The sequence below is a fragment of the Vigna umbellata genome, chromosome 1 (assembly GCF_029865625.1).
Source record: "Vigna umbellata cultivar VRB3 chromosome 1, Vumbellata_1.0, whole genome shotgun sequence".
Lineage (NCBI taxonomy): Eukaryota > Viridiplantae > Streptophyta > Magnoliopsida > Fabales > Fabaceae > Vigna > Vigna umbellata.
Genome location: NC_142165.1, coordinates 86,438,356 through 86,460,267, shown reverse-complemented (window position 1 = coordinate 86,460,267; position 21,912 = coordinate 86,438,356). Strand labels below are relative to the sequence as shown.

Sequence of the window (21,912 nt, the reverse complement as noted above, 5' to 3'; positions counted from 1 at the left end):
GAGTTAGTATCTAATTAAAAAATGTGGATCCATCAAGTCTTAAGCCATAACTCACACCTATATATAAGATTTTCATCAAACAATAAATTTGTGACACTTTTTTCGTCTTCTTATATTATGCTTTTCTTACTAATCTCGACTCATTATAAAAATTTTAGTTTAACACGTGAATTTTTCACCATTTGTGTTTTGTATTATGCAAATTCTTAATTTTCATTCGAGTTATTTATTTTATTATATTAAATTTAACGTTTTACGATAAAAATTGTACGTAAACATAAATTTCAAAATATACAAATACTCTATATAAAAAATAAACTAAATTTTCAAGCCAAATTTCAAAATCAATAGCCAATTTTTCGGCAGGTACCAATTACAAAGTTTAGAATTCAGTATAGTGAATCTTAAACGGTGACTTGAAGAAAACAACTGTAGTTAATTAATTTTTTAAAAATTAATTACATCCGGAAAAAAAATCTCAATTTGTTTGAGTTATTGTAAATTTTGTGATGCAGTGTTGTAAATATTTTTGAATCGTGTTTGAACTCTATATATAAAAAATCGAGTTAAATAATTTATCTTGAAAGAGATGGGAAGCATGGTAAAATGGAATCCGACACATCCTGCTACTAATCTGACGCGACACGCAATTCAAAAACCTTTGTGTTTTATAAGAAATGATAATTTAATACACACAAATTTTCTTATATTTAATTAATATATTTTTTTCATTATTTATTTATATATTCAATTCAATCTCTTTCATTCAAACCTATCCATTCACTGCTATGGCGAACTTTACATTACCAAACACAACATAACGACCACAAATCTTGTTCCTCTTTTTTCACTTTTCTTCCTCACCCTATAAAGATCACTTCTTTGAACAACCACACACTACCAATTAAACAACACCCACTTCCCCTCATGGGTTCTATTGGAATCAAAAGGTTTGTTTCAGAATCATCACTCTCTTCAACATTTGCCTTAACTATACTTTCCTATAGTTTCAGACTCACTGAACCACTGTATCATCATTGTTAATGATTTTTTATTATTATGAACAAACTATGTGTGGTTGTCTTTGTTCCCCTGTGGATTACAATATCTGTCTCTTTTTGTTTTGGCCTTCTGAAGCTCGGGATCCGAGGTTGTCACCATTGATGTTCATGCAGCCAAGGGTTTGATCCAGACCGGTCATGTTTATCTCGATGTCAGGTAACAAAAAGTTCTGATTTTTCTTTTCTTTCTGTCTGTTGATTGAAAATCAAACACTGAAATTAATCTCTGGGTTTCTGCATAATCGTGTTTATCTTTTGGGAAGAGACTGAATCTTATGGTAATTAATAGGACGGTGGAAGAGTTTCAGAAAGGTCATGTGGATGCTGAGAAGATAATTAACATTCCGTACATGTTTAATACACCAGAAGGTAAAACATTTGTGATATCAATGTTCTTTGTTTAGTGAAATTGCAAATTAATTCTATGATTAGAATGTGAAATCTTGTGATTTATTTTGGAGAGAAGGTAGGGTGAAGAATCCGGAGTTTCTGAAGGAGGTTTTATCAGCGTGCAAGAAAGAAGATCGCATCATCGTGGTAACTTTCTTTTTCAATGCTTAATAGAAAAATTCAGTTTATTGTCCTTTTCATGCTTCAACTTGTTTTCTGTCTACGTTTACTACCATATTTAAATTTGATTGGTCAAAGATTTTTAACTTAGTTTCGTTTATCACTTTTAATCTCTCATATACGTACTTTTTTTTTAGTAAACTATATTTAATTTATTAATAACTAGTTTTAATAAGCAAGAAATTAAAAATGCAGTTCATGAAAAAGGTTTTTTGAATGAGTATTTAATAACATGACAAATTACTATTATGTGTTAACGGCACGATACTTTCACTAAATTAGTTAAACGCATGCAATGTTTTATATGAAAAAAATACTTTTAGAATATGATTTTATTTTATTTCATTTTAAATGATTTTTATCATATTATATTACTTTAAATAATTCTTAAAATTTTATTTCAACGATATAAAAATTGACTTTGTCACACTTAATATTTAAATAATTTTTCTTTTTGGAAATTGATATTCTAAAAATATGGTGCTAAATATAGTTTTTTTTATATATATATTATAAGACTTTGATATATCACATCAACATTACTGAATAAGTTTATTAAGTGATATTAATCTTAAATTTAAGACTTTTTTAATATTTTATATTAGAGATACTCTAACAACAAAGGAAAAATAATATTAAAAAAATGTTTAGAGACTTTGATTAATCTATAAATAAAAAACTAAAAACATTTACTCACTTTAGGAGTATTTCAGTAAGTAGACTAGACATTGAAGTTTAAGGTGAAATTAAGGGAGATATGATGAATTATACATTCTTGTGGATGAGAATTACGAAACTTGACACTGTCGTTAACTTTAGTTAGTTAAATAAAGGCCATTCTTCAGAAGTATAGGAGCACAAATATTCATTAGCATGGTAAAAAGAAACTTGTGAAAAAGTGGATAAGAGAGATTGAATGCTCGATTTTTTCACACAAATATTATATTATTAATTTCTTTTTATCAAAACAGTACATGTAACTTTTATTTATTAAAATAAAACATTTTTACTGTGTTAATTCATATCAGAATTCGATTTTCGAGAAACTCAATTTTAAACATGTTTTCGGTATTTCTGGTGGAAAGCATGTGAATGCAAAATCATGTTGAGAATTCTTAAATTTTATTTTGGTATAAAATGAATTTGGATTACAGGGTTGTCAAAGTGGAGTGAGATCTGTGTATGCAACCAGTGATCTTCTGACGGAGGTAAGTATCGATTCTAGTAAACTGGAGTATATATATTAAAATAGGAAGAGTATTTAAATGGTTTTAGATTTTGATATTTAGAAGAAAACTATTGAATATGGTAATAATATAATTGATGTTATTTTTCCTTCGTTTTGGTAGGGTTTTAAAGATGTGAGGAACATGGGAGGAGGATATCTTGACTGGGTTAAAAATCAATTTCCACTGAAAATACCTTTGAATTTGGTTAAAGATGAAGTTCCACTGAAAGCTCCTCTGGACTTGCTTAAAAACGAATTACCATAAAAAACCATAATTCAGTTAAATTTAAAAAAAAAAAAAAAGATGCTTCTCATCAGTTACACGAGCATTCTGAATGGTTCACAACACAGGGATATGTATTATTATTATTATTAGTATTACCTTATCTTTGCTATTCACTACTATAAGCTTGTTCATTAATAATGCAATTAAGGAAAACAATGTATTGTATCCATTAAGTAATGCACAAGGGTTTACCATTATAACCATTCAAAATATGGTTTTACTTCCTTTTTTCGTTTTATCTGATTATTCTTTTATTATATAATGTTCCAATCAGAAGTACTTCGATACGATACTTAGGCATATAACAATGAAAAAAGAAAAAGAAAATCTTACGAGAATGTGGATGTGTTGAATGCAGGGAACATTAAACATTTAAAAGGGAAAAAGAAACGCTGATAAGCCAAATAACGAATTTGTAAAGTTAACGTTACACTATTATTTTATACAGTAAGAATCTAAATAAGAATTATAATTTTTTTTATACCTTATTGTTATTATGTGGTATAACTTTTCAATCAACAGTTGACGCGAAAATTGCACGTTAATTAATTAAGGGAACAGACCAAATGGTAATTGTTCAAATAATGATCAAACTCAGTAGAAAAAATATATTTAGAGTATGTTTATCGAATGATTAGGTTGTAGTTAGACCAATATTAATTAAAATTCAGTTTGAAATTTATAAATACAAACTTAAGGTAATGAAATTCAAGATTTATTTATTGACTTAAGCATAAGAGTACTTTATGCAAATAATCCACCGCACTCTAAAGGTGAAAAAGGAAAATAAACATTCAAAATAGTAAAAGATTTGAACTATATAACTTACACAGGCAATCTTCTTTGCACCTCACCCATTTCTTCCTGCACCTCTCATTTTACACATTTATCCTTCATTTATTAAAATTAAATAAAAATTAATGATGAGTTAATGATTTCGTAACTATCAGCATCCCTAAATCTTATTTTGTTGCCCTACATGCACCCCCTTCCCTCTTCTTATTTTTTGACTTTAAAATAAAATAACAAACAAATCAAAAAATGAAAAGATATTCCAAAAACATATTCAATATTATTTAATCATAAAATATAACATAAAAATAAAATTTACAAAATATATAAATATAAAATATTAATAAAAAAACTATATAAAATATTAAACAAAATAAATTAAATATACTAACATAATATTTCATACATATATTTTTTAAACAAATTTAATACTATAAATAAATATAAAAAATACTAAATAATAAATAATATAAAGAAATACAATTTATAAATTTTAAACAAATTTAATTAAATATAATAAAAGAAAATAAAATAATAAAAGAAACCCTAAAAAAGCAAGCGGCGCAGCTCCAAGTGCAGCTAGCCTCATTCGCATCTTCAAGTGCAGCTGCACGCAAAAGTGCCAAAAGTCAAGGGTAGGTCCAACGCGGCGACCCATCAACCGCAGCTCCAAGTGTGGTTCTCATCCCTCCCAACCGCAGTTCCATGTGCGGCGACGCTTGATCCGCAATTCCAAATACGCTTAAGGCCCCAGAGATCAAATACGAGATAAAAACAAAAATCTACCTTTGAAGTTAACTATGTGAGAAGAAGAAAATCTACACTGTTACACCAAAAGAACTTAAAAACAAATGAACTTGATGATCAGGGAGGAGGAGAGGAGTGCGGGAGGAAAAAAATGTGAGCTTGAAATAAAATGCGACAAGGAGAGGCAAGGAGGAGGAAAGGGTATAGGGTTTACAAAATAATCTGAAATACAGTAAGACTGAACTCAATTAGGAAGGGGTATAAGATTACTGTTTCAATTTAATCATTAAATGGTCAACTTTTTTAAATAAAATATTTTTTTTTGAGAAGGGTAGAGTTGTAAATGAAAAAGAAAGGAGGTGCAGGATGATGTTAGTGAGTTGTAGGGATAACCTCTCATCTTACCGCGTATGTTAGTCCTCTGGGAAAGTAAATCCCAACACATGAAATGTATGCCATTCAAAATTTTGCAATCAATTGTAATAATTTACAACAAATTAATAAAGGGCTTTCATTCATGAAAACCATTTTGATAAATTTTAACTGTAATTTTTTATTTAAGAATTATGAATCATATTTATTTACAGTAATTATGATAATATTTATCCATTATAAATCATATTTTTGTCATAATCATAAAAGTAAATAATATCCCGTCGATAGTTAATAATCTTTCTTCCATTCACATTTTATGTTTTCTTAAGTAAATTTAGTTGGCAACGAATAATAATCTTAGTGTCATTTTTTTAATGTAATTCACTTTTCTAGTTTGTCTGATACTTTCCTTCAATTAAACTTTTTCAATTCGCATATTTTATTTTATAGTTTATCTTGTGTTATATATATATATATATATATATATATATATATATATATATATATATATATATATATAAACACTTATATTTTAATAATTTAACAAAAAATTTCAAGAACTATTTTTCAATTTATAACTAATAATATGTCAATAAAATTTTCAACTAAGATAATCAAACATATGCAAAACTTTTCTTTTATAAAAATATCAAAGAAATTAAATCTCCACATTCATTTCATGTAATTTCTTACCATGTATTTTCTCTTTATATTTATTAAATAATTTTTAACCCTCAAGTTAAATTTGATTATATTTTATATTTAAAAATATGTCAACTTTAGTTGATATATTTTTATTCCTCATAATTTTTGTTAATGTGCATCTAACTACAAATAATTAATGTTATTATATTTTTATCGATAATATAAAGTAGAGTTTGTTGTTTTAATAAACATGATCAGTAAACAAGTATTATTATACATTTTCTTGACTAAAAGTTTACATATTTATGAAATTGGATTTAATTGTTTTATCCTTGAAAGAGCTTGAGCTAGTACAGTTTTTGACCTTCATTTCCCCGTTACGTGGCAATCGAATTTTTCTTGGAAAGAATCGAGGGTTATATTATTAGGGTCACATACAACCTCTTCTGCAAGTAAACTTGAGTTCCTTTCTTTTTCGTACGATACATTGCTCCCTTCCTAATTTTTTCTGCATAAATTCCATTTTTAGTTTCTGAATCTCCAACGATGGTGCTCGAGGTAAATCCCTTTCTCCTTCGTATTAATTTTAATGTTGCCATCACTATCCCTTTAATATAATCAATTAGGGTTTCTTCATTCGATCGTGTTTTTATTACTGATTGCAATTCCTTTTCTGTGTTCGTAATAATAGGCCACCATGATCTGTATTGACAATTCGGAATGGATGCGTAATGGAGATTACTCTCCTTCTCGATTTCAAGCCCAAGCGGACGCCGTCAATCTTATTTGCGGTGCCAAAACCCAGGTGGAAAGTCAAGCCTGTTTGTCGTTGCTTAACACTGCTATTATCTGTGACTGCTACTGTCAGTAGAAAAATAAAATGTGTCAGATATTTTTGTGTTTCAGACTAGGACTTTGAGAATTATTGTAAGGTTTAGGAAATTGCAGTAGGGTTCAATTTGTGCTGATTTTTTTTTTTCTTTTGCTTATTTAGTCTAATCCAGAAAATACGGTGGGAGTTCTCACAATGGCAGGGAAGGGCGTTCGTGTCTTGGTCACCCCTACCAGTGATTTGGGCAAGATCTTAGCTTGCATGCATGGTCAGTGTTTTTTTTTTAAGTATATGGATTAAGTGACATTTGAATTTTGCATGTTGTAGAATGGTGTGTGTAATTTCTGTGTTATAGAGGTGCCTGTTATTACAACTGATGTGTATGGAACTTATTTCGGAAAATATCGAACGCATTGCAACAAATTTGCTCGGACATGTTATTATGATTTAATTCTTCTGTTGACGTAAGGGTTGATGCTTTCCTTGTTTTTCGTTTCCTGCTTTAGGACTAGAAATAGGTGGTGAGATGAACCTAGCTGCGGGCATTCAGGTGGCACAATTGGCTCTTAAGCATAGGCAGAACAAGAAGCAGCAGCAAAGGATTATTGTCTTTGCTGGAAGGTGTGATTAATCGGTTCTTCTGTGTTATTTTAAATTGTTTTGTCTGTTGCTGACTATATTGTCTCCAATTATCTAATTTAATGCTTTTTAGTCCCATTAAACATGAGAAGAAAATGTTGGAGATGATTGGTAGAAAATTGAAAAAGAACAGTGTAGCACTTGACATTGTCAATTTTGGCGAAGAAGATGAAGGAAAGAATGAGAAGTTGGAAGCACTCCTCTCCGCTGTTAACAATAATGATACCAGCCACATCGTCCATGTTCCATCTGGTCCGAATGCTCTTTCTGATGTACTAATAAGGTTTGTTGGGTTTATTTCTTTATTTCCTTTTCACCCAGTCTTCCCATTTGAACTGAATTCCCAGTTAGTAATAGAGAAGTTATTGATTTAAGTACCCGTACTTCTTTTCAATTCTGTCCATTTTCTTCTGGCTCTGATAGAATAGTTTGTATTGTGGACTCTTGGGCATTTTCTTTTTTAAAACATTGGACTCTTGTGGCAGTACTCCTATTTTTACTGGTGACGGGGAAGGTGGAAGTGGTTTTGCAGCAGCTGCCGCAGCTGCTGCAGCAGGCGGTGTATCTGGATTTGAGTTTGGTGTAGATCCGAACTTGGACCCTGAACTAGCTCTTGCTTTAAGAGTTTCAATGGAAGAAGAGAGAGCTAGACAGGAAGCAGCTGCAAAAAAAGCTGCAGAGGATGCTTCCAAACAGGATAAAGGTGATGAGCAGAAGGCTAGTCCACAGGATACAACTATGACCGAGGGTGCCAGTGCAGGAGCTTCTGAAGGCAATAATAAGAAAACTGATTTGACGGTTGGTGCAATTTGTTATTTTAGCATGTTTTTTGCTTGTTTTTTCATTTGCTTATTTGAATTAGAAAATCAATTATCTAAATTCATTCAAGTAGTTTATAGGACGATCTGCTATAATTATTTTGTCCTATAGTGTTTACTTTTCATTACCAGTATGTACATGGTTTGACTCTTTTAAAGGTTGATATTAGAGCTAAAGTGTCCTTAGTTGTACAGGATCATTTTCTTTTTTGTTAGGTGGTGTAAGTGAAACTTAAAAAAAAATTGTGGAGTGTGGGAGCTAGTTGTTAACTGAGAGTCTAAAGCATACCTTTGCCGTTGTTCAGTGCTAGCGACTCAAGTGTGACTGTGGCTGGGTTCTACTTGATCACTCAAGTGAATTTAATCAGAGAACATATACTCCATAGCGTCATAATTGCTCAGTTGATAATCGCAGCATCTTGTTTTGGTATCTTATAATGTATTATAATTATGTCCAATTTTACTATTTTTTGCATTTTGTTTTCCCTATACCGTGCTTTCCACTGGCTCACTAGAAACCTAATCTTTGTAAGCATTTTCTGTTAGTTTAAACTAAAGCAGCTCTTTTGGATTCTATCATTGCATTCTAAATGCTGTGATGAGTACTGTCTGTTTGGCTAACTTGTGTCTAGCAACATGTTGCTTTTCTAGCTGCATTTCAACTTGATTGGCAACAAATCTGTTTAGCTAGCTGGTGTGAGTATGTTCTTGTCTTCCACCCCAAATAGTTTGCTTCTGCTTGCCACAAATGAGTTCTCTCGTTTTATTTTCATCCTTCCCACAAATGAGTGTCCGATAATAGTATGTGATATGCATGAGCTTATTTTCAATTGAAAACAGGACGATGAAAATGCACTTCTACAGCAGGCTCTTGCAATGTCAATGGACGATCCTGCTATTACCCATGATGTGAGAGATACAGATATGTCTGAAGCAGCTGCTGATGATCCTGAGCTGGCTCTAGGTGAGTTTTTACGCTTAGTAGTTATGTGTTTAAACATGGGTGGGGTGTTTTCTCATTATGTTGATTGATGATTGATTTGGTTCTGGAACTGAGAAAACGTTTGAGGATGTGGCTATTTTTTCTCCGTCTGTTTTGAGGTATCAATGATTTAGCTTTGTTTAATCATGTATAATCATATTCTCTCTCTCTTTTTAATGACAACTTGTTCTGGAGTCCATTTGCATCTGATAGAATTTACAGGAAAGCATTAGTTGTTGTCCTGATCACATCGAGTTCTTGTCTTTTTATTGTAGCTCTCCAATTGTCAGTAGAAGATAGGTCAAAGGACTCGGCAAGCCAGTCTGACGTCAGTAAATTGTTAGCAGATCAGTCCTTTGTATCTTCTATCCTTGCATCGGTATGTCTATAGATCCTGAAAATTTCCATCTTGTTCTTTTAATGCTTGTTTGGTTTGGCGTCATTCAAAACTGGACTTGCAATCATTGAAGCTAAAATACAAAGCCTCCACATCTTTTTAACTGATACGATTCAAAAATATCAGAAACTGGCATACCATGATAGGACTCCAAATAGGGGTCATACGTGAGAAGTGAGCGTGGGCCTGTTACTTAACAAGGAACGATTGTAGACGGGGTAGTTAGGCCCAGAATATGGAATGTGTATACCAGGAAAAAGAAAGTGGGGTCAAGTGGGGAAGGAGTGAGAAGTTAGTTAGGAAATGGGGATGTCGTGTAAGAAATCCCTATTATGTGGGATTTTGGTATATGAGAGAGAGGGAGAGTTTGTTGGAGGGGGGAGGAATTGTGGTTCCTTTTGGAGGAGGTTACTCTCTGGAGGAGTCTATGACTCTGGGATTACTTGGTTTGCTGTAGAGCTATCAGCTCATCACTATTTTACTGCATAATCTGTTAAATAATACATACCTAGTTATTCTGTTCGTTCTTGGCTTTTATCATACCATAAATGTATTAATAAAATGATTTGCTTCTGCAGCTTCCCGGGGTTGACCCAAATGATCCATCGGTCAAAGATTTACTGGCTTCTATGCAAAATCAGTCTGAGGTAGGTTTTCTTCTATGAAGAATAATCTGTATTCTCTTTTGTCCTTACTAATTTTGGTGGAAAAATTTATTCATGTTCGACGAGCAAATTGGGTCATTATATCTTTGATCAATATTTGTTTGTTCGATATTGTATCTGTTTTTCCCTGTTCGATGAAGAGAAGGGGGAAACGTGGTTAAAAAATGGCCGATTAAAATACAACAGTTTCCACTAAATGAAAAAATTTATACGTGTAGGTGGAAATATAATATTTAATTGACCAAATATAATTTTATACGAGTGATATATGAACACCATTATGCTCAGTACTACAAATAACTAATTAACATTCAAACAGTTTTGGTACATTCCTGTCCTAATAACAATTTCTTGATTGTGCTGTCAATCAGCCTCAGCAGAAGAATGAAGACAAGCCACCAAATGAAGAGGAGAAAAAGTAATGTTGATCGAGTCTCATCGCCGTTTTATTTGTGTTCCTCTGGTAGGCTTATAATAGCATGTTGGAAAGTGATTTTACTTGGGGTGTTATTACCCTGCTGATTGAAACGCATATATTTCTCGAATGGATGGTTGAGTAGAGCATATTGTCAATGGGGGTTTATTAAGGAATACTTCATTTTAAAACATTGCAGAATCGAGTACACGGTTTCCTTTCCTTTCTTATTTGCATATATTTATTTTAGTTTGAAAGTTTATGCTTAACGTTGAAATGTGGCATTTCGTAGTACAACGCATAACCCATCAATATAAACAAATTTATTATAAAATTTACATCTCTGTCAAATGTTGTCCAATCATCGACAGCTGAACGGATTGGGCAAGTGAATTTATTTTTTAAGTGACGTGAATACCAAGCAAAAAGGATTGTGTAAACCTGTATTCTTAATTGAATGGTTTTAATAAGTAAACCATCTTTAATTATTAATTTAAGAACATATAAATTATGAAAGTGGAAATAAAACACTTGATATCACTTTAACCTGGTCAGGGAATTTTACAGATTTTCAGGAAATTTAAATATGTTCCTTTAAATTACTTCCATTTTAAGTTGTTTAATCTTTTAAATGTTCAGACAATATTAAATACTAATTGTCTTGTTTGAATGAAGTATTCTAATTACTATCAAGTACAAATTTTATTACTTTAAATTTAGAGAGACATTAATCAAAATTAGCTATTACAAACTGCAACTGAAAAACAGTCGCGAGAAATCATGATAAAGATCCATTGAAAACTGGATTGGATTGATAGATAAATAATCTTAACAATGTGAAATAAAAACTAATTTATATCAATATGGAGTAAAAAGGTTTGATTTAAACCAACTAAAAATTAGTCTCTTGAGCCGTATCTAAAAGAAAAAAAAAGCTTAGTCGACACTCATTGAAAGATTAATCATGTCAATGTTGAGAAAACTTTGATTAATATTAATTAAGAAATAACTCTAACTTATTTTCTAACAGTTAATTGTAGAAAATAAAATAGTCTTAAATGACATCAATTGAAATTAATATATGATGATGTTAATACAAAATTTGGGTTTAACATATGGTTGAAGTTGTCAAAAAAATCTAATTTATTTTAACTTAAAATAACATTGATTTGTATGACAACAGAAGAACTTTAGTGATAACTATATGTAAAAAAGCTTTGCAATAGGTTAAATTTAATGTAATTGTAATTATTCTTATAAATTAATTCAAATTTCCTGTCCAAATAATGCATTTTATGATAGTTTTTTCGTTTTTTTAAACACAACTTAATCTTCTAAATACTTCTAATACAAGTAAACGTAATTTGATCTCTTTTATGTCTGAGTACCGCAGACAGCAGTTTGTAATTGACAATAAACTCAGTAAATTTTTGAAGTAGTTTTCCAATGATGATGTATATGTGCAGCCAGTAAAGCACGTGAGTAGAGCAATGGTTGAATCCAGATCATAACGAAATAAACAATGAAACAGGGTTTGTAAGCATGGATGAAACACCCAAAATTCGATCTCAAACTTATACAGAGTGAAGATAAAACAAAAATCTAGAAAGTAGTGAAATCCAAATTTTGAAATACGTCTGATAGATAAGTTAAAGAGATAGAAATTAATTAATCAGCCTATTCCACTACATAGTTTCCAGGGCCGGCATTCTTAGGCATGGACCAATCATTACTTTATTTGTTGGGTCATTCAAAGCTCCTTTTCCTTTAGTATCCCTTCAATGCCATAATCCTCACACTCTGCAAAATGGGAACTACTTTAGTTGCACAAACTCTCTCTGCTTTTCTATGGCTTTCCTTCTGTGCCACACTAGTTTCTGCCAAATACATCAGGTACAATACAGGGGCTGCTATTGCTCCAGGAAAATTGAATGTTCACCTGGTTCCACACTCCCATGATGATGTTGGTTGGCTCAAAACCGTTGATCAGTACTACGTCGGATCAAACAACAGTATCCAGGTTAGAAACATAACATTCATTTGTGTTCGTTTTGAGCATATATATAATTCTCCACTAGCTGAACTTCACAGTTCGATGAAACAGGGGGCATGCGTTGAGAATGTGCTGGACTCGGTGGTCGTATCTCTTCAGAAAGACCCAAATAGAAAGTTTGTGTTTGCCGAAATGGTAAAACGAAATCTGTCAGGTTTTGGTGCCTTTGTTGTTAATTGGACATAATAGGTTTGGTTTGATCGGGTAAATGGTGATAAATGTCAGGCCTTTTTCCATCGGTGGTGGGTAGAACAAAGTCCAGAAACACAAGAAGAAATGAGAAAGCTTGTGAATGCGGGGCAGCTAGAGATCATGTACGTGACAGATTTATGCTTTACTTTTTATCTACATTCGTCTTTCTAAAAACTAGAGCTTTTTTTTGGATCTTTTTTGTGGGGTCCAGCACGTGTGTGTTTTTGTGTGAGAGACAAAGATTGGGGAATCTTGTTGCAGATGTGTGTTATGACGTGTTTTTGTCGGCAGAAACGGTGGTTGGTGCATGCACGATGAAGCTGCAACTCACTACATAGACATGATTGATCAAACCACTTTGGGCCATCGATTTATCAAGGATGAGTTTAACAAGACTCCCACCGTTGGATGGCAGATTGATCCATTTGGACACTCTGCTGTGCAGGCTTACCTTCTTGGAGCTGAGGTACCTCCATTATGAATCGCCCATTTCGTTCATTTTTCTCTATTTTTCAGACAGAAGAAACAAACAGAATGATGCTGAACAGACTTATAAAAACACTGTACAAATTAAGGATGAACTATGAAAATTGTGTAATTTGCTTTGGTAAATGTTTTTTTTTTCTGGGTCTTGAAACTTTAGTTTAACTTATCTAAATTTAAACTTTAGTATATTTAATTAAGTTTTAAATATCTTATAAATTTGAACATTTTTAATTAATTTTTATATTTTTTATTTATCTTTTGTTTTCGTATAAATATTTTGTGATTGTTAATGGAATGACATGGCAGTTGCCTTTTTTATTTATTTCTAACGTAGTGAGTAACTCACTCCTTTCTTTAATCCTTCTTTAATCCGATTCAATTTATTAATTAAGTCACCCTTTTCCTTTGAAAAAGCAAGTTAACCACAGAATTCGAAAAAAGTAGAAAGAAAGACATAAAATAATAAACAAATTAAAGATAAGAAGATAAAAATAATAACTATGTACTTTTTTAACTACAAAATCAAATAATAAAATACTTAGGTAAAAATACAAATATTTTAAATATTTAATAGAATAATTCTTTTGATAAAAACTTTACAAAAAAATATCTAAATTTATAAAATAATTTAAATGTAAATAAGCTTTTTTATTATTTATTGTAGAGAGCGTACTATATTATTTTTATTTACTGTTATTATTAGAAGATTGTATACTAAGTTGGCATTTGGTTGGCTGGTTTTTATATTGAGAAAGTAAAACCATGGGCAGGGTACATCTAAACCTTTTTAGTTTTGGAATATGTCATGATATTTTTGTTTTACAAAATTTTACTTGATTTATTACTGTAGAAGAATTTAAAATGAAGTAAAAAAGTACTATGAAAATAAAATGTATAAGTTAGTTTTTGTAATATATTTCAACTTCTCATGATCTTGTTTATGTTCTTAACCCATGATTTAATAATGTGTAGGGATACTTTGCGTTTTATCTAAAATGAATTGTGCTTCCATATTAATTGCATAATTGTGACTACTAATGAATGAAAAAAGAAATAATCAGTTTTAATTTGGCATTGCATGCAGCTTGGGTTTGATTCTGTACATTTTGCAAGAATTGATTATCAAGACAGAGCTAAGCGCAAAGCTGATAAGTCTCTTGAAGTTGTTTGGCGTGCCTCCAAAACATTTGGTTCTTCTGCTCAGATTTTTGCCAATGCTTTCCCTGTTCATTACAGTGCTCCAAATGGTTTCAACTTTGAAGTCAATAATGCTGATGTTAATGTTGTTCCAGTGCAGGTTCCAACACTCAACACCTAAAATGCTGATGCTATTTTGCATATTTTGATATGCACATAATGCCTTATGTATTTAACTTCACTTTTACATATGCAGGATGATCCTCTTCTTTTTGACTACAACGTTGAACAACGTGTCAAAGACTTTATTGAAGCTTCCACTACCCAAGTAATCTCATTCCATCATAGAATTTTGTCATTAGAGTGGGAATTTCCCTATAGTGATTAACGAGTGTATCATTGTAGTGGGAATGAGGAAGTCACAAATTTTGAATATGACTCTTGAAACTGAGGTTCTCATTTCATATACCAATTAGCTTTGCTTGTGGTTAATTTAGGCAAATGTGACGAGGACAAACCATATAATGTGGACAATGGGTGATGATTTCCAGTACCAATATGCAGAGTCTTGGTTCAAGCAAATGGATAAACTAATTCATTATGTTAATAAGGTGATGAATCATAATACATCTCCCAGCTAATGATTTTTATACACGTATTGTTTGATCATATTACGCTGAGAGCAAATGCATGCTTCCCTGTGTTTTAAATCTTCAGGATGGTAGAGTAAATGCTTTGTATTCCACTCCATCTATTTACACCAATGCCAAAAATGCTGCTAATCAAACTTGGCCACTGAAAACTGATGATTACTTCCCGTAAGGATATACATGCTATTGTTTTCCTTGCAAACTAGCTTATTATCTCAACCACTTATGCACATTTCCTGATTATTTCTTATATATATAGGTATGCTGATAGTGCTAATGCTTATTGGACTGGCTATTTCACGAGTCGCCCTGCCTTAAAGCGATATGTTAGGATGACAAGTGGATACTATTTGGTATAATACTATGTACTAAACAAAATAAAATTGGATGGATTTTTTTTCTTATTTGCACCCAAGTGTTCTAGTTAAATACGAGACATTGCTTAAATTTTGATGCAGGCAACGCGTCAACTTGAATTTTTTGCTGGAAAGCAATCAGCTAAATACAATACTTTCGGTCTTGGAGATGCTCTAGGAATTGCACAACATCATGATGCTGTCAGTGGCACTGCCAAACAGCATACAACCAATGACTATGCCAAACGACTGGCTATTGGAATCTCTGAGGTCAGGAATTAGAAATTGTCCAAATTTTAAATTTGACCATATATTTTGTGTCCTGGTTGGATTCGTTTATCTAGTTAATGTTTCCAAAAAAACAATGTTTTCTTATAGGCTGAAGCAGTTGTTAGTTCTACTTTGGCTTGTCTTACTAGTAAGAAATCAAGTGGTCAATGTTCAGCACCTGCATCGGCTTTTGCCCAGGTAAAGTCTCAATTTCAAAGAAAAAGCAGTGTTTCTCTATGTTTGATATTTGTTACTCTTGTCCAAATGTATTGCCAAAAAAATGTCGAAGACATTTCTGTCAATGCTCCAGGCTTTCAGCTAAAGATAGATATATCTACAAGACTTGTTTAACGTGATTTGTTTATTTTGTATACGGAGATTGTGTAGTTTGTCATATTCTTGATTCTTTAATTTTTTTTTTCTCATTACTGTTGGATCTTTTGGCAGTGTCAATTGTTAAATATCAGTTACTGCCCTCCTACAGAAGATAACATTCCAGACGCTAAGAGTTTGGTAACATTTTCTTAAGCTTTGATAAGGAGTTCTGGTTAAATTTTGTCTATCATGTGTTAATAATAATTATTTCCAGGTAGTTGTGGTGTATAATCCACTTGGATGGAAACGTACTGATATCGTCAAAATACCAGTGAGTACATGTCATTTACTTGCAACGTCATAATACATATTGATTCCAATGTTATCTAAAGGTGGCATTTGCATTAGGTTAATGATGCTCATCTTGTTGTCCAAGACTCTCTGGGCAATAATATTGAAGTACAATATGTGGATGTGGATGATGTTACAGCAAATTTAAGAAATTTCTATGTAAAGGCTTATTTGGGGGTGTCACCAAAACAAGCCCCAAAGTACTGGCTTCTGTTTCAGGCGTCAGTACCTCCACTTGGATGGAGCACGTACTTCATTTCTAAAGCAACGGGAACAGGTGCACTTCCACTTTTCTCTCATTGTCTAAGTGTACTAACCATTTATTTTTTCTTTTTGACCACACTATTTTACCTTCTGAGTCGTGGTTCAGTGGTAAAGGTTGCCTTGTGACCTCCATATAAGGTTTGCCTTGTGACCACACCATTTATCTCTCAAAGTAACACTAGGTGGAAGTGCTGTGATTTGGATCACCCATTAACAGCATTTGGACCTGATGATATGTTCCAATGCATTTGGTGAAACATAAGTCATGTTTGACAACCTTTGGAAAGTCATTGCTTTAGTTAGGAGAGAGAACGTTAAAGGGCAATTTTTCTTTCTTTGTATTGGACTAATTGTCTGTTAGGCTTAATTTTAGTGTACATATATCAGGTTCTGTTGAGAAGTCTATGTCTAACCAAGATCCATTTGGATAAGTGCATCACAAGCTCCATGCAAAACTCCTATTTTTAGTTCCATTATCGTGCTGAAAAGTATTTATATGATGTACCAACCAATTAAATATCATTTTTAGTTTAACTTTTGAGATAAGTATCATAAAAGCTGACAAAATAACCTGCATGGACATTAGTTATTAGATGGTAGCATAACGCTGCTAGCTAGTGCATTCTAATTAAATTTATTAGTTTTTAGTACTAAGCATGCTTTTTTGTTGTTTCAATTTACAAGGGTCCAAAACAAAAAACCTATCTAACCTCGGCAGTCAGAGAGGTGACACCATTGTCATTGGGCCCGGAAATTTAAAGATGTCCTTTTCCTCAACCTCTGGGCAACTCAAAAGGATGTATAATTCTAGAACTGGAGTACGTATTTTGCAAAGTTCATACAGCACAGTATTTCCCACTCATTGAACTTCAAATTGTCATATTCCATGATCATTTATTTATTTATTTTGACACAATCACTATTTATTCAACAGAAGTTCCTACTCATGACCGTTTATCGTCATGCTATATTTTGTGCATTCTTGAAAATATATTCTATTGAATTCATATGCAAAAAAGTAATGTATAGCAATAGCATGTTCAAATCATATTTTCTTATATTTTAGTTTTATTGATTTCATATCCTGACATATTTCTAAGGGTGTGATGGAGAGTATTTCACTATTTTCAAAATTTTCCCAGGTTGATATACCTATTCAGCAAAGCTACCTCTATTATGGATCCAGTGAGGGTGATAGTGATCCTCAGGTGTGTGATTTATTTGAACATACAACTCACTCCAATAACAAATTAAATTAGTACAATGTATGCGTCAATGGTGTGATTTCTTCCACAGGCTTCTGGTGCGTATATATTCCGGCCTAATGGATCCCCTCCAACTATCATTTCAAGATCAGTAAGTTCTTTCCATGAATCTAGTAACATCTGAGATTAGTTTTATATAAAATAGAATTCTTTATATGAACTCTAAATGGACAACAAGATATTCACAAAAAATTCTAACATAGTATCATGGTTTGCTATTTTCTATACTACATGCTTTTCAATGTCCTTCTAAGATTTTTGTATTTCTAATACTACATCTATAGTCTCTATATTTGCCTTTTAATTTATTTGATGTGTAGGTGCCCGCCAAGGTAATCCGCGGACCACTAGTTGATGAAGTTCATCAGAAATTTAGCTCTTGGATTTATCAGGTAAGTACCTCAGCAGAATTATTAAGTCTAGGATGCAAAAAGATTCAGAGTCTTTTAAAGATTGTGCTTTTTGTTTAACTTATATTGTCTAGTCCCATATATTCTATGTTGTAATAAATTTATGAATTTCAAGATACAACAGTGGAGGCTGAGAATTAGTGTTTCTTGGCTTCGTTTTAGTGAGGCAATTAAGTGCTACACAATCTAGATCTTTAATGGAGTGAATGCATTCAGGACTGGAAGGCAGGAACCTTATCCAATTATCTGGATTGATGACATTTAGAACTAATTTTTATACTATAATTTTGAGTGATTCAATAATCAATTACTACAAATTGCCTGAAGGAAAAGAAAAAGCGTTGCAGTGGAAAAGTTGCAGCTCATTTCTTTGCTTTCAGCTCATTAAGTTATAGATTATGACAGATGTCCAATTCATTGTAAATGATACTTTAATTGAATATTTGAATGCCTCTGCTTTGTCTTGAATAACCTTTTCTTACTATTTGTTTATTTACCTTTTAGGTTACTAGGCTTTACAAAGATAAAGACCACGCTGAAGTCGAATTCACTGTAAGTTGGATTGTCTGGTCTTATGAAGTTTATGGTAATTGGCCTAACATGGATTCCGTAGGCTGGAGTCGTTAAATAGCAAATAATAAGGTTCTGACCTGAGTTTATTTACGAAGATTGGTCCAATTCCTACTGATGATGGAGTTGGAAAAGAGGTGATCACAAGAATGACAGCAAATATGGTCACAAACAAGGAGTTTTATACTGATTCCAACGGCAGAGATTTTCTCAAACGAGTAATTTTATACATTTTTTCTCTCTTTATAATGAAATGCTCTAGGGAGAAAATAATCGCAGCATTGACTTATATGACCCTTAAAACTGTCATGCAGGTTCGAGATCATAGGGATGATTGGCCCCTTCAAGTAACTCAACCAGTTGCAGGAAACTATTACCCAGTAAAATTCTTTAACTCTTAATTTCATTAGGATTTCAGGTTTTAATTGTAGATAATGTTAGGGCCTGCGAGACTGGAAAATTAAATAGAAGAATTTGAGGGAGTAGCATATGTTAGTTCTGTTGCTCCAAAGTTGATAGGTTTCTACAATGTTGATGAAATTTATATAGAACTATTCTATTTGTTTTTTTCTCTGTCCAGCTCAATCTTGGAATTTATACCAAGGATAAGAAATCTGAGTTCTCAGTCTTAGTTGATCGTGCCACTGGTGGGGCTAGCATCAAAGATGGTGAGGTGGAATTGATGCTTCATAGGTATTAAATCTGTCTTTTAGTCTAAATCAGTAGTATTTTACTGCAAACAAAATGTTAACATAATTTTTACCACTCAAGGCGTATTCTTCACGATGATGGTCGAGGAGTTGGGGAAGCACTTGATGAACAAGTTTGCGTGAACAATAACAAAACATGTGAAGGACTAACAGTATGGCAATCTCATCAATTGACTTATATTTCTTTGCATCCTCTTTATTAATTGATTGAGTGACAAATTCAGTTTTGCTTTTGGGTATGAATTGAAATGCTCTCTTTGACCAACTTGCTAGAAAAGCTAGAAAGTAGAAATTGACTATGTTTTCCTTTCTTCTATCTACGTAAAGTATATCTTTTTTTTCCCTGTCATATCAGGTCAGAGGAAATTATTATATCAGCATAGACAAACTTGGGGCTGGTGCACGCTGGCGCCGTACAACTGGTCAAGAAATCTATTCGCCATTCTTATTGGCTTTTACACATGAGGTATGATATGACAGTTGCATGCACTAATGAATTTCTAATCATCAACATATTGATGATATCTTATGAGGTGTTTACTGATCAGAACTTGGAAAGTTGGAAGTCCTCACATTGGACCAAGGGAACGATCCTGGACCCAAATTACAGCCTGCCCCCGAATGTAGCTCTGATAACTCTTGAGGTAGAACAAATGCTGAGGATATCTGTAAAACTTTTGACTATCTCTCTCTAAACAAATTTCTTTTGCAGGAGTTGGATGGTGGAGTTGTGCTTCTCCGTTTGGCACATCTATATGAGGTTAGTCTATACAAGTATTCATCACGTATAACTTCACATGTTTTAGTGTAATTCAGTTTGATCAATACTGTAATATCTCTAAGTTTTAATATCGTATTTTCTCATGTTTTCGATGTGATTAGCCAAGTGAAGATGCTGAGTATTCAACTCTAACCAAAGTAGAATTGAAGAAGCTGATTGCCAAGAAAACGGTACATAGATATTCTTTTCACCCTAAAGAAAAAGGGTTTTCCTATTTTTCTTGTCTTTGTGAAGCACATACTTTTTTAGATTAGCATATAATTTGGATTGCTTTTGTGCTATAAAACTGTCTTTCTGGTTGTAACGTGTGATGGTGTTTTATTATGCAGATAAAGGAGTTGAAGGAGGTAAGTTTATCAGCTAACCAAGAGAAGTCAGAAATAAAGAAAATGACATGGAAGGTTGAAGGAGACAATGGACAAGAACCTCAAGGTCTTAGGGGTGGCCCTGTCAACAATAATTTGGTTGTTGAGCTTGGCCCCATGGAAATACGAACTTTCCTATTGAAACTTTCAAATACCCCAAGTCATCATTGATGAATTTATTTGAAGACATAAACATTGAAATAATTCTGTCAGTGAAATAAACATGTTTTATGTTTCTATCTTTTGTCTTCAATTTCTAATTGCAAAAGGCTAACTAAATCCCATATTTTATCTCCTTTTTCCTAAAGTCTGTAATATATCAAATATTTGGATAATAAATTTTTAAATGAAAAGTGTGTTTATCCCGAAATTATATACAAATTTTACATTAAGGAGACCTTATCTCTTTATTATCCATGTAAGTTAATCTTACTTTCTCAACAATTTGTACAGTGTGAAATGACTCATTATCAAGTAATTGATGCATTAATATTCCTCTTAAATATTGTATGTGAAGTTAAAGTTGTACTGTATAGACAATAGTATCTGTGTTCTCATCGCCTACTTTATGATTTTCTATACAAATTTATATTCTACCATTAACAAATGCTTACCTTGCATTTATTTACATTTCTTAATTTTTCCTTTTCTTGCAATTTTCTTCTTTAAGTTTTACTTGCTCTTCAAATTTTACAAAAAGCTTCCTTAATATCTAGAAATGCTTTTTCCATTACGCTTTTAAAAAAAAAAGTTTACATTTATGCTGACCATCTTATTTATCTTCAATAGAAAATATCTTCCTAATAAATTCAATTTACATTTATTATCCAAATATTGTTTTATTTAATATATAAATGAAATCTATATTATCATATACACACCAAAAAAACAAATTTATTTGTTATATTGTCATATAGTTATATAATCATATCAATTAAAGATGAGAAGGTTAAGACTATATAAGAATGAAGATGATATAAATCCTTGTGGGTAAATTTTTGAATCCTAATTTGATGAGCAAGTGGAGAGTGGACTCTAAGATTGATGTGACATGCTATGAGACAACACAACAAATTTAAAATGAAATATTTAAAGGCTCATTTTTAATTAAGGATCAATCAGAACTAAAATATATTTTATTTTTATTTTTTTTAATTAAGGTGCATTTACAAGGCTTGGAGAATGAACATAAACACTTTGAAATTAGGGTTAGACGTGTCTCCTTATTAAATTAGGTTAAGAAACAAACTATGCACATAAAAAAAGAAGCAAAAACGTGAGTGTG

General features: G+C 32.1%; 3 protein-coding genes across 4 annotated transcripts; all 3 read left to right on the top strand.

The window, feature by feature from the left end:
- Positions 1-785: 785 nt before the first annotated feature.
- On the top strand, positions 786-3,370 carry STR18 (sulfurtransferase 18). Its single transcript, XM_047312486.2, has 6 exons — positions 786-950; positions 1,138-1,218; positions 1,351-1,430; positions 1,528-1,598; positions 2,786-2,839; positions 2,981-3,370. The coding sequence occupies exons 1-6, from the start codon at positions 928-930 to the stop codon at positions 3,122-3,124; spliced, it is 453 nt and encodes a 150-aa protein (XP_047168442.2). The 5' UTR covers positions 786-927; the 3' UTR covers positions 3,125-3,370.
- A 2,733-nt stretch (positions 3,371-6,103) lies between these two features.
- LOC124837207 (26S proteasome non-ATPase regulatory subunit 4 homolog) lies at positions 6,104-10,674 on the top strand. Its single transcript, XM_047312512.2, has 10 exons — positions 6,104-6,262; positions 6,396-6,509; positions 6,699-6,804; positions 7,043-7,157; positions 7,249-7,458; positions 7,661-7,973; positions 8,834-8,957; positions 9,251-9,354; positions 9,951-10,019; positions 10,409-10,674. The coding sequence occupies exons 1-10, from the start codon at positions 6,251-6,253 to the stop codon at positions 10,457-10,459; spliced, it is 1,218 nt and encodes a 405-aa protein (XP_047168468.1). The 5' UTR covers positions 6,104-6,250; the 3' UTR covers positions 10,460-10,674.
- A 1,271-nt stretch (positions 10,675-11,945) lies between these two features.
- Positions 11,946-20,866, top strand: LOC124837206 (alpha-mannosidase-like). 2 transcript variants are annotated; one of them, XM_047312511.2, is made up of 28 exons: positions 11,947-12,472; positions 12,557-12,640; positions 12,731-12,819; positions 12,989-13,163; positions 14,268-14,480; positions 14,577-14,648; positions 14,818-14,931; positions 15,038-15,138; positions 15,230-15,323; positions 15,429-15,596; positions 15,705-15,794; positions 16,044-16,109; positions 16,186-16,242; positions 16,320-16,539; positions 17,211-17,344; positions 17,669-17,734; positions 17,823-17,882; positions 18,112-18,183; positions 18,706-18,753; positions 18,870-18,989; positions 19,086-19,151; positions 19,352-19,464; positions 19,543-19,633; positions 19,837-19,947; positions 20,030-20,125; positions 20,194-20,241; positions 20,364-20,432; positions 20,592-20,866. In XM_047312511.2, exons 1-28 carry the CDS (start codon positions 12,260-12,262, stop codon positions 20,796-20,798), a joined length of 3,057 nt encoding a protein of 1,018 aa, XP_047168467.2. In that variant the 5' UTR covers positions 11,947-12,259; the 3' UTR covers positions 20,799-20,866. The 2 variants fall into 2 exon arrangements, with proteins under 2 accessions (XP_087960707.1, XP_047168467.2); XM_088104581.1 differs by having other exon boundaries at positions 11,946-12,640.
- Positions 20,867-21,912: the final 1,046 nt, after the last annotated feature.